At 45.7% G+C, this 12,570-nt stretch overlaps 1 protein-coding gene across 7 annotated transcripts in view; it reads right to left on the bottom strand.

Annotated features, from left to right (window-relative positions):
• Positions 1-12,570, bottom strand: part of LOC129705966 (uncharacterized) — a 129,858-nt gene that overhangs the window by 106,022 nt on the left and 11,266 nt on the right. For all 7 annotated transcript variants that reach the window (XM_055649928.1, XM_055649931.1, XM_055649930.1 and 4 more), the window contains exons 2-3: positions 2,979-3,314; positions 1,358-1,678 (exon numbers count right to left, since the gene is read on the bottom strand). In XM_055649928.1, the coding sequence (XP_055505903.1) occupies positions 1,358-1,678; positions 2,979-3,314 (657 nt within the window). The remainder of the gene's footprint in view (positions 1-1,357; positions 1,679-2,978; positions 3,315-12,570) is intronic.

The raw sequence follows: 12,570 nt of genomic DNA, 5'->3' as shown, positions 1-12,570 counted from the left end.
GAGAGGGCCATGTCTCTCGAGCTGTGAATAACACTGAACACATGTTTACTCAACTGTGAGTGCCCTTAATGTGGTTTGAAAATGAAAATGTGGTTGCTTTGAAATGCTGCACTGCAAATGGTTTTTGGTGGTGGTAACTGCTTTGAAATGCTTCACTGCAAATGGTTGTTGGTGGTGGTAAATTGACAACTTCCTGTTTTCAATGTATATTGATTTTAGATAAAACGCTGCCACTTACAGCTGTGATTTTTGGCCATCTTACTCAGCCCCCCTCCGCTCATCAGGTGCAGAGGATTTTTCCCATCAATGAAAAATAAAAGTGTTATTGGTGTTTAAAATAATGTTGAGAATCTCTCTCCTGTCAATCATGCCATGAAGGCCACGCCCCTTCCGGTGGGAGGGGGAGGGATTATAAAACCCGGAAGTGTGGGTGTGGCTCAATCTCAGCAAGATGGGGAGGAAGAGGTCACGACTCTGTCTGAGCTGTGAATCAACTGAACACACTGAACTGTGAGTGTGGTGTTTATGTGGTGTTTTGTGTGGTTTTATGGTGGTTTCACCCTGCTTGAAATGGTATGAAACGGCATTTGAATGTGGTGGCCTTTCACCCTGCATGAAATGATATGAAACTGCATTTAACTTTTGTGGCCTTGCAACCTACATGAAATGGTATAAAACTGCACTTGAATTTGGTGGCCTTGCACTCTGCTTGAAGTGGTACGAAACTGCAATTGAATTTGGTGGCCTTGCACTCTGCTTGAAGTGGTACGAAACTGCAATTGAATTTTGTTTCCCCCCCCCCTCCCCCACTGGCCACCAATATTGGAATTGGTGGAGAGGTGGAATATTGCATTGGGTGACCAGCACTCCCCTGTGCACATGGACTGACTAGATGCAGGAAAAATGTTCCCGATGTTGGGGAGTCCAGAACCAGGGGTCACAATTTAAGAATAAGGGGTAGGTCATTTAGGACTGAGATGAGGAAAAACTTCTTCACTCAGAGAGTTGGGAATCTCTTCCACAGAAGGCAGTGTTGGCCAATTCACTGGATGTTTTCAAGAGAGTTAGATTTAGTTCTTAGGGCTAAAGGAATCGAGGGATATGGGGAAAAAGCAGGAACGGTGTACTGATTTTAGATGATCAGCCATGATCATGCTGGCTCGAAGGGCCGAATGGCCAACTCCTGCACCTACTTTTCGATGTTTCTGTGACTCGATAACATGCAAACAAAAGCTTTTCACTTTTCACACAATAAACTAAACTAATCTTTTCTGGACTCGAGAACAAAAAGCTTTGAACTGTACCTCGTTAGATTTGGCAATAACTAAACCAAACTTTTCCAAAGGATGTAACATACCTTCGACTGTGAGTTTCAACTCGAGTGAGAGAGGGTCAGTATATGATTTATGGTCCATGACACACTTGTACACATTGCCATTATCAACTAGAGTTGGTTTAATTCTCATTGCACTGGAGACATTAAAGGTTTTATCCGGATTACGAACTGGAAGTGTGTTGAAGACATCGTGGCTTAGTTTCTCAGTCTTATCCTTGGATACTTTTTCCCAGTAGATGTTATGTGCCTCAGGGTAAAATCCCGTAGCATCACATGTCACCAGCTTCTCCGCACCAGTCTCAATGGTAACATGTTGTGTGGATAAATGCAGCTTCGGCTGAGCTGTATTAAAGACAAGTGCAACCTCGGGTTAGTTGCCATTCAGTGTATTACCAGAAATATCTAATTCACATTATAAGACTCTTAATTCTAAGGGCCACTGTAATACAGCACAGAAGCAGACCCTTCAGCCCAATTGGCCCACAATGACCAAAGTGCCCCATCTATACTAGTTTAGACTTTAGACATGCAGCGTGGAAACTAATCCCACCTGCCCGTGTTCGACCATAACTCTCTAAACCTTTCCTATCCATGTACAAATGTCTTTTAAATGTTGTTATAGTACCTGCCTCAACTACCTCGTTAGGCAGCTTGTTCCATACACTCACCACCTCCTCTGTGAAAAGGTTGCTCCTCTGGTTCCTATTAAATCTTTCCTCTCTCCCCGCTCACTTTAAACCTATGTCCTATATTAACCTATTGATGGGGTGATACAAAATGGACCACTTTCCTTCCTTCAACTCTTGCCCTAATAAAAATAGATTTCCCTTACCCTCAAAAGTCAATTAACGTTGATTTTTGATTAATAGATTGATACTGCTTGGAAACAGGCCCTTCAGCCCATCGAGTCCATGCTGACCATTCCTTTCCTATAATTTAGTACCTTTGACGACGTGCAGATTTAGATTGCCACATTATTCAGCTAAGTATATGTCGGATATATTAATGAGAACACTAAAATACTTTTGACGTGGTCACTCTTTATACAGTTTTGCATTCGCAATTTTATTTGAGAATCAGCATTGAATTCGGCCTTACGTCCATTAAGTCCACGTCAATCATCAATCACCCGTTCACACTAGTTCTGTTATCCTTTCTTTCTCATCCACTCTCGACACACTAGAGGTGATTTACAGAGGGCCAATTCACCTTAAAACCCATGTCCTCTGGTCCTCGATCCCCCTGCTCTGGGCAAGAGACTCTGTGTGTCTACCCGATCTATTCCTCTCATCATTTTATACACCTCCATAAGATCACCTCATCCTCCTGCGCTGCAAGAATAGAGTCCCAGGCTGCTCAACCTCTCCCTGTAGCCTAGACCCTCGAATCCTGGCAACATCCTTGTAAATCTTCTCTGTACCCTTTCCAGTTTTACAACATCTTTCCTACAGCATGGTGCCCAGAACTGAACACAATACTCTAAATACAGCCTCACCAACGTCTTATATAACTGCAACATGACCTCCAAACTTCTATATTCAATACGCAGGCCAATGAAGGCCAATTGGTGAAAGCCATTTTAACCACCAAGATCCAATAATAACAGAGCAGATCATCCCGGGTAATGTTGACGGTGTTTTACCTAAAACTCGCAGTTCCGAACTCTTTTGTGCCTTTTCGGGAGTGACAAACACAACGCAAGTATAATTCCCTTCGTCGGCCAATTGGACATTATTAAGCAGAAGTGAAGCATCTCCTTTGGATAGTTCAATGTCGGATATTTCTGTGCCAGGTTTCTTGCGCCTATGTTCTCCCGTTTCAAAAGCATAGATTTGTTCCTGGCCTGGTCCATACCACAGCACACCTACATTTCTCAAGTCAAGCGGTGCTGTAAACCCAGTAAATTTACATTCCAACAAAACCTCTGAATTCAAAAATACGTTCTTCGGACTGGCAAAAATGTTCATATCCAACGAATCTAAATGGAAATCAAAAACATGAAGTTCAGTTTAGTTTATTATTATCCCGTGTAACCATATAATAACCATATAACAATTACAGCACGGAAACAGGCCATCTCGGCCCTACAAGTCCATACCGAACACTTATTTTCCCCATGTCCCATCTAGACCAGAACTCAGACCAGAACCTTCCATTCCCTTCCCATCCATATACCCATCCAATTTATTTTTAAATGATAAAACTGCACCAAGGTACAGTGAAAAGATTTTTGTTTGCGTGCTATCCAGTCAATAAAAGACTATACATGAATACAATCGATTACATGATTACATGAGTCTGAAGAAGGGCCTCGACCCAAAACATTTCTTCTATCCAGAGATGCCGCCTGTCCCGCTAAGTTACTTCAACATTTTGTGTCTATCTTTGGTGTAAACCAGCATCTGCAGTTTCTTCCAACACATACATGATTATAATCAAGCCGTCCACAGTGTGCACATAGAAGATAAAGGGTGTGGTATTTGTTGGTTTCCATTGAAGACACAAAATGCTGGAGTAACACAGCGGGTCAGGCAACACATCTGGTGAGAAGAATGTTGACGTTTCAGGTTGAGACCCTTCTTCAGACGTCTAAAGAAAGATCTCGACCTGAAAAGTCACCCATTCCTTCTCTCCAGTAATGCTGCCTGTCCCTCTGAGTTACTCCATCATTTTGTGTCTATCTTAGGTTGGTTTGCATGATGGTCGGGCCCACGGTTCTCTGCAATTTCTGCCGGTCTTGGATAGAGTTGTTCCTAAACCTGGCTGTGATGCATCCCAACTTCCAATTCCTTCTTAGGAAGTGAAAGCGTGGTTGGCTTTCTTGGCAAAACCTACAAAGTGAATGGTCCAGGAAAAATTGCTGGTGAGACTTATTCCTGGAAACTAGGAACGACCAATCTACTTTGGCAATGTCAATGTATACCGAGGTGTGTGTCCCTGGAGTTGATCACTATCTCATTTTTCGGAAATATGCTCAATGAAGCATTCACATATTATTTCTGCTTCAAATAAAGTCACAAACTAAACATATTCACCAATCAAGACATTATATATACCACAATAACATGCAGCAAAATTATAATCTCAACTCTTTTACACGTTGCAATTATGCAATTTCTATTATTTCTTTCCACTTCCAAACAAAAATTTGGTTGGATTATTCAGCGTATGATCAACCTGTGTCAATAAATCCTGGACCATCGTAACATATGTTTAACCATGCACACTACAGGTTGATGAAAGCATGTTTTCTGTGAAGGACCGAATATTATCATGACATTTATCGTACATAAACACTCTCACTTCCCACATAATTTATCCATAACGAAATATACAGGTTGCAAGGACATTTCTAAAGGCATTTTATGATAATATGATTATGTTAAACCGACTATACCCATCTGACAGGTTAAATATTACACTGACTGACAAGTGATGGCCAAAGGACATAGCTGCAGCAAATGTTCTTTTGGTAATATGTTTAAAGGTGTCAAAACGCCACATTACCAGACATTCAGATTAGATGTACGTGTTGTGAACAGCAATGAAGATACCCAGTTTGAACGCAGCCGATTAAAAAAAAATATTGATAAACGCTGTTTCCATCATTCCCACTTCAGAATTAACGTTAAAATTTCAACTGAAATATCTCCTGACCAAATTTGTGATGTATATGACCGACTGTAGAAGTAAAACCTGGATAAATCCAATGATTAGTTGTGAATAGTCGCTCCCTAACTTCCACCAACATGTCTCCTGCTGTACCAGAAGACCAAACACCCTCGATCACTGCTACACCACTTATCGCTCTATCCCTCGCCCTCACTTTGGTAAATCCGACCGTACTGCGGTGCTGCTTCTTCCTGCCTACAGGCAGCAATTGAAGAACGCACCCCCAGAGGTGAGGACTGTACAGAGCTGGTCGGAGGGGGGGCTGTGGGCAGAGGAACAACTCCAGGACTGTTTGGAGTCTGTAGACTGGGCAATGTTCACGGACTCGGCAACGGACCTGAACGAATACCACAGACTTCATAAAGAAATGTGTGGAGGACTGCATCCCTACAAAAACCCAATCAGAAACCTTGGATGAACAATGAGATCCGCACTATTCTGAAGTCCAGACACCGGGCATTCACGTCTAATGATACAGAGGTCTACAAGAAGTCCAGATACGACCTTGGTAAGGCCATCAAAAAGACCAAAAGGAACTTCTGCTCCAAGTTGGAGGATGAGACAGATGTTCGGCAGCTGTGGCGGGGCCTGAATGCAATCACCTCCTACAAGGCGATGAGGATACTCCTATGAGGAGGCAGCTCGAATGTCGGCGTAGCATCACTCCCTGACGACCTCAATGCGTTTTAACGCACGCTTTGATAGGGAGAATACTGATGTGCCTTCCCGAGACCCCATTCGCTGTGATGGCATTTCAGTCTCAGTCACAGAGGCCAATGTCAGGAAATCCTTCAGAGTGGTAAACCCTCGAAAAGCACCTGGACTTGATGGTATACCTGGTCGTGTTCTAAAAACCTGTGCGGACCAACAGGCTGGAGTTTTTACGGACATTTTCAACCTCTCACTTCTGAGGTCTGAGGTCCCCACCTGCTTTAAAAGGGCATCAATAATAAGAAAAGAACAGTGACGTGCCTCAATGACTATCGACCAGTGGCACTAACGTTTGTGGTGATGAAGTGTTTTGAGAGGTTGATCATGGCGCAAAACAACGACAAAAACCTGGACCCACTGCAGTTCGCTTACCGCCACAACAATTGGATCCTTGACTTCCTCATCAACAGACCAGTCTGTTCGCATTGGTGGAAATGTGTCAGCCTCGACAACAATCAGCACAGGAGCACCTCAAGGCTGCGTGCTCAGCCCCCTGATGTACTCACTCTATACCCATGACTGCGCAGCCGGTCATAGTGCGAATTCCATCATCAAGTTCGCTGACGACACCACTGTTGTGGGATGTATCACTGATGGTGATGAGTCAGTATAGAAGTGAAATCGACCGACTCACCAAATGGTGCCAACACAATAACCTGGCCGTCAACACCAGCAAAACCATGGAACTGATTGTGGACTTTGGAAGGGGTAGGATGGGGACCCACAGTCCCGTTTATATCAACGGGTCGATGGTGGAAAGGGTCAAGAGCTTCAAATTCCAGTAGAGAGCATGCTGACCGGTTGCATCGTGGCTTGGTTCGGCAACTTGAGCGCCCAGGAGCGGAAAGTTGTAACCACTGCCCAGTCCATCATCGGCTCTGAACTCCCCACCATCGAGGGGATCTACCGCAGTCGCTGTCTCAAAAAGGCTGGCAGCATCATCAAGGACCCACACCATCCTGGCCACACACTCATCTCCCTGCTACCTTCAGGTAGAAGGTACAGGAGCCTGAAATCTGCAACATCCAGGATCAGGAATAGCTACTTCCCCACAACCATCAGGCTATTAACCTCAACTCAAACAAAACTCTGAACATTAATAGCCCAATGCAATTATCTGTTTATTTTTTATGTGTGTGTGTGTGTGTATATATATATATATATATATTCAATGGTATATGGACACACTGATCTGCTCTGTATTTATGCCTACTATGTTCTGTTGTGCCGAAGCAAAGCAAGAATTTAATTGTCCTTTCTGGGACACATGACAATTCTCTTGAATCTTGAATGTTGCTCATTATATAACTACAGTACTGACACTCCATATTAAGAGCATTGATTTGCTATTAAAATGAATTATGTAAAATGTGTCAATGGCAGCAGTGACAATCGAACACTGCGGTTTTAATGTTTCACGTGTTCACAATTTAATTAATCCATCTCTAAGGATTGAAACAAATAATAACATTGGGAATTAAAACACATTTGATTGCATTCTGTTTTAAAACATAGTCAATGTTCGCTCTGAAGACATTTCCAGCGCAGTAGGGTCGGGGGGGGGGGGGGGGGGGGGGAGTGGGGGTGACAAGGCAACCGGTGCGGGATGGATGGGGGGGGATCAGTGCAGGATGGATGAGGGGGGGGCACTACAGGATGAATGGGGGGTTCAATACAGGATGAATGGAGGGTATCACTACTGGATGGATGGGAGGGATCAGTACTGGATGGATGGGAAGGGGGGAGGGGGGTCACTACAGGATGAATATGGGGACCAGTGTAGGTTGGATGAGGAGTGGCAGGAGAATCAATGCGAGGTGGAAAAGATGATCAGTGCAGGATGACTAGATCGGGGGGAGGGGGGAGGGGGGGGTTAGATGGGGAGGGGAGCACAGGGGATGTCAGTGAGGACTGAATAGAGGCGGGAATGGGGATCAGTGTGGGGTGGAGAAGAGGGGTCCCAGGATAAGGGGGACGGAGGGGAGGCGTACAAGAGAGAGAGAGAGGGGGAAGGGGCAGAGGAGGTGGGGAGGAAGGAAGATCAGCGGTCCTCGGACAACACTGGCATCATCGCCCCGCTGCCGTGGCCGTCCCTGTCCACCGCCAAGTGCTGCCGCCAAAGGGGGAAGCAGTTGGGATCTCCTCGTCACCGCCTCCCCTCCTCCGCCAACCAACAGGAAGGTGCGGGGCCGAGCGGTGCAGGTGGTGGCATGGCTCGGCCCCGCACCTTCCTGTCCTTCAGACGGCGGGGGGTCTCCTCCTTCCTCCTTCCTCCCTCCTTCCGGCCTCGGTGTGCGGGAGGGATTGTTTTGAAAGCGATTGTCGCCATTGGCGGAATGGTACGCAGCACCCGCTATCAGGGCGGGCGGGGTGCGGGGTGCGGGGTGCAGGAGGTGGAGGCGCCGTCACCGTCCCTGCTGCTGTGTGGGGCCGTTATCTGCTCCGACCTTCCATCACCCCGCACTACAGCCGTCGTCTCCGCCGACCAGAAATGTGCTTTTCTCCAGAGATGCTGCCTGACCCGCTGAGTTACACCAGTTTTTTGTGTCTCTCTTCGGTATAAACCAGTATCTGCTGTGTCAAGCCGGGCAAAATGACTGGGCTTTTAGGTTGCACGGCGGCACTTTAAATGGCCATTGGCACCCGTGCAACTGTTAATTTCGAGCCCTGAGATAGAATGACAGGGACAGAGACAGGCACATGGATGGAACAGGTTTGGAGGGATATGGACCAAACGCGGGCAGGTGGCTTTGCAGTTTCTCTCCCCTCCCGTGGGGTGAGGGATTTAAGGGCCTGTCCCACTTGGGCGACATTTTCTGAAAAGAGGTTGTCGCGTCGTGATCGGGCCGTGACGCATGGTGACGTATGTAGTGACGCGCGGTGTGTCCCTGCCGCCCCAGGTGCTTGGAATGTTCAAAATCCAGGGGCGACATTTGGGTGTCTCATCATGTCGTGCGCAGTGTCACACGATGACGTACGCTGCCCTGCGGGTGATGCCTGGTTAGGGTTAAGGCTAGGGTTGGGGTTAGGGTCCACAGATGGGCTGTAAAATATTCTTCCTTCAATGCATGGATTTTAAACATTAATATATTTAAATTAATACAATAAAATCAATTGTGCAAATGAAAAGATGTCTGAATCGTTCAGTTTTATTTTGTATTGGTCCACTTCCAGATCCAAATCACCGTCTCTAACTTTTCACAGGGATGGATTCAGTGAGTGTAGACTGAACTCCCCTCTCCCCTCCACCCCCCTCTTCCTCCCTCCCTCCCTTCCCCTCTCCCCCCCTTCTTCCCTTCCCGTTGAGGGTAATCGTAGTGGATGATTTATCACCGATCCTCACTGATTCTGGTCTGTCAGTCAGGAAGTAGAAGATCTCGTTCAGATGGTTCTACCTCTGTTCAAGAAATGCAAGCGGTTGAGCAGACTAGGACTTTGGTGCGAAGGAGGATAGCGGTGATATTATAGAGGTGTAAAAATCATGAGAGGAATAGATCAAGTAAATTCACAGATACTTTTGCCCAGAGTAGTGGAATCAAGAACCAGAGGACATGTGTTTAAGGTGAGGGGGAAAGATTTAATAGGAATTGGAGGGGTATCTTTTTATTTTACACAAAGGGTGTTGGGTGTATGGAACAAGCAGTTGGAGGAGGTAGATGAGGCAGGTGCTATCGCGACATTAAATAAACATTTGACAGGGACATGGGCCAAACGCACGCAGGTGGGACTAGTGTAGATGGGCATGTTGGAGGACGAGCACTTCATAAATAAAACTTGGATAACTTGCAACCCAGTGGTATGAACATTGAGACTAATGGAACTGCAGATGCTGGTTTACAAAAAGCTCCCACAAAGTGCTGGAGTATTCAGCTGGTCAGACAGCATCTCTGGAGAACATGGATAGGCAACGTTTTGGGTCAAGACTGTTCTTCAATGGAAATCGAAATCTCCAACTCAGGTAAGGCCCCACCCCCCAAATTTTCCTCCACTCTTATTCCTGTGATCTCGCACTGTCCAGCCTCCCATCCCTGACCACCAATGACCTGGCTTTTGTCTTGCTTTTACCTCCAGCCTTTGTCCACATATCTGCCAATCCCCCCCCACCACCAATGGTAGAGTTACTGCCTCCAGCGCCAGAGACCCAGGTTCGATCCCGACTACGGGTGCTGTCTGTACGTAGTTTGTACGTTCTTCCTGTGACCTGCTCAGGTTTTCTTCAAGAACTTTGGTTTCCTCCCACACTTCAAAGACGTACAGGTTTGTAGGTAAATTGGTTTGGTGTAAATGTAAATTGTCCCTAGTGTATGTAGGATAATGATAATGTACAGGGATCGCTGGTCGGTGCAGACTCAGTGGGCCTGTTTCCTTGAGTTTAAGCATCACCTAATTATCTGGTAGGTTACTGAAGTGCCTGATCACAAATACCAACACTAACCCCTCAACATTCTACAATGAACATACAAAATCACTCATCACTATTAAAGAGGGCCCCTACATCTACCCACTAGTTAAGACGTAATTAACATCAGTGACAACTAATTTCCTCTCCATGATCTCATGGTCTTTGTGAGATTTTCCATGTGCAAACTAGACCATTCACTATGTTTCTAATATTGCAACTGTGATCATGCTTCAAAAATACTAACAATTCAAGGAAATCAGGGATATTTTACAGAAGAGATAGATTGATTAGTACGGGTGTCAGAGTTATGGAAAGATGGCAGGAGTATGGGGTTGAGGGGGCGAGTTAGATCAGCCATGATTGAATGGTGGGGTAGACTTGATGGGCCGAAAGACTGTTCTAAGACTGCTCCTACCCTTATGAAATCCCTTCAAATCTGGGCAGCACGGTGGCAGAGCAGCAGAGCTACTGCTTTACAGGGTCAGAGACCTGGGTTCCATCCTGACTATGAGTGCTTGTCTGTACGTTCTCCCCGTGACCTGCGCGGGTTTTCTCCGGGAGCTCCGATTTCCTCCCACACTCCAAAGACGTACAGGTTAATTGTAGGTTAATTGGCTTGGTGTAAATGTAAAATTGTGTAGTCGGGTAGTGTTAAGGGCCTGTCCCACTTTCACGACCTAATTCACAACCTCTGCCGAGTTTGCCCTTGACTCATACTAACAGCATGGCCGTCACAAGGTCGTAGGAGGTCGTAGGTAGGTCGTAATGCTAGTCGTAGGTACTCATGGCATCATGTAGGTCGGAGCATTTTTTCAACATGATGAAAAATGTCCACGAGTAAAAAATGGTTGTGAATTACGTGGTGAAAGTGGGACAGGCCCTTAAGTGTGCGGGGATCACTGGTCGGTGCAGACTTGGTGGGCTAAAGAGCTATATCTCTAAACTAAACAAAAAAACTAAACTGTCATTGCAAATGTGGAACTGAAACAGGGTTAATTACCAGAAGGTTGGAAAAGAATATACTGACTACAAAAGCTGCAATACTATCAGGGAAGCACAAATGGGTGACTAGTGCTCTTCAGGAAGGGATACCTTACTCAGTCTTGCTTGTCTGTGACCTACTCTAGACCTACACCACGGTGCTTCTCTGTGGCAATGTAACAAACCACTACTGCCACTTTCAAACAGAGTAAAACTGGTTGTGTGAAGATGGAATCACATTGCTGGAGTAGCTGAGTATAACAGATAAACTGAGATGCCATATCCATGGACAGGTACATGGATAAGTAGGGTTTAGAGCGATATGGTCCAAACGCAGACGATTGAGACTAGAGTAGATGGGGGCATCATGGACGAGCTGGAGAAACAGTACGTCATATAGGCAATAGACAATAGGTGCAGGAGTAGGCCATTCGGGCTAGCACCGCCATTCAATGTGATCATGGCTGATCATCCCCAATCAGTTCCCCGTTCCTGCCTTCTCCCCATATCACCTGACTCTGCTATTTTATAGAGCCCTATCTATCTCTCTCTTGAAAGCATCCAGAGAACCCGCCTCCACTGCCCTCTGAGGCAGAGAATTCCACAGACTCACCACTCTCTGTGAGAAAAAGTGTTTCCTCGTCTCCGTTCTAAATGGCTTACTCCTTATTCTTAAATTGTAGCCCCTGGTTCTGGACTCCCCCAACATCAGGAACATGTTTCCTGCCTCTAGCGTGTCCAAACACTTAACAATCTTATATGTTTCAATGAGATACCCTCTCATCATTCTAAACTCCAGAGTGTACCATATAACCATATAACAATTACAGCACGGAAACAGGCCATCTCGGCCCTACAAGTCCGTGCCGAACAAATTTTTTTTCCCCTTAGTCCCACCTGCCTGCACACATACCATAACCCTCCATTCCCTTCTCATCCATATGCCTATCCAATTTATTTTTAAATGATACCAATGAACCTGCCTCCACCACTTCCACTGGAAGCTCATTCCACACCGCTACCACTCTCTGAGTAAAGAAGTTCCCCCTCATATTACCCCTAAACTTCTGTCCCTTAATTCTGAAGTCATGTCCTCTTGTTTGAATCTTCCCTATTCTCAAAGGGAAAAGCTTGTCCACATCAACTCTGTCTATCCCTCTCATCATTTTAAAGACCTCTATCAGGTCCCCCCTTACCCTTCTGCGCTCCAGAGAATAAAGACCTAACTTATTCAACCTATCTCTGTAACTTAGTTGTTGAAACCCAGGCAACAGTGTACAAGCCCAGCTGCTCCATTCTCTCAGCATATGACCGTCGGAGTGGCGGCGCGACTCTGGCTGCAGCGGCTTTCCAGCGGTCCCGTTGTTTTTGTGTTTTTTATGTTGTTTATTTTGTTTGTTTAGTCTAGTTTTTGGTTTTAGCTTGTGTTTTTTGGGGGGGGGGGGGTTGAAACGGGGTTTGCAGTCTC

Source organism: Leucoraja erinacea, chromosome 18 (genome assembly GCF_028641065.1).
Source record: "Leucoraja erinacea ecotype New England chromosome 18, Leri_hhj_1, whole genome shotgun sequence".
NCBI lineage: Eukaryota > Metazoa > Chordata > Chondrichthyes > Rajiformes > Rajidae > Leucoraja > Leucoraja erinaceus.
Note: the sequence above shows the minus strand (reverse complement) of the source record. Positions and strands in the feature narration are given on the sequence as shown.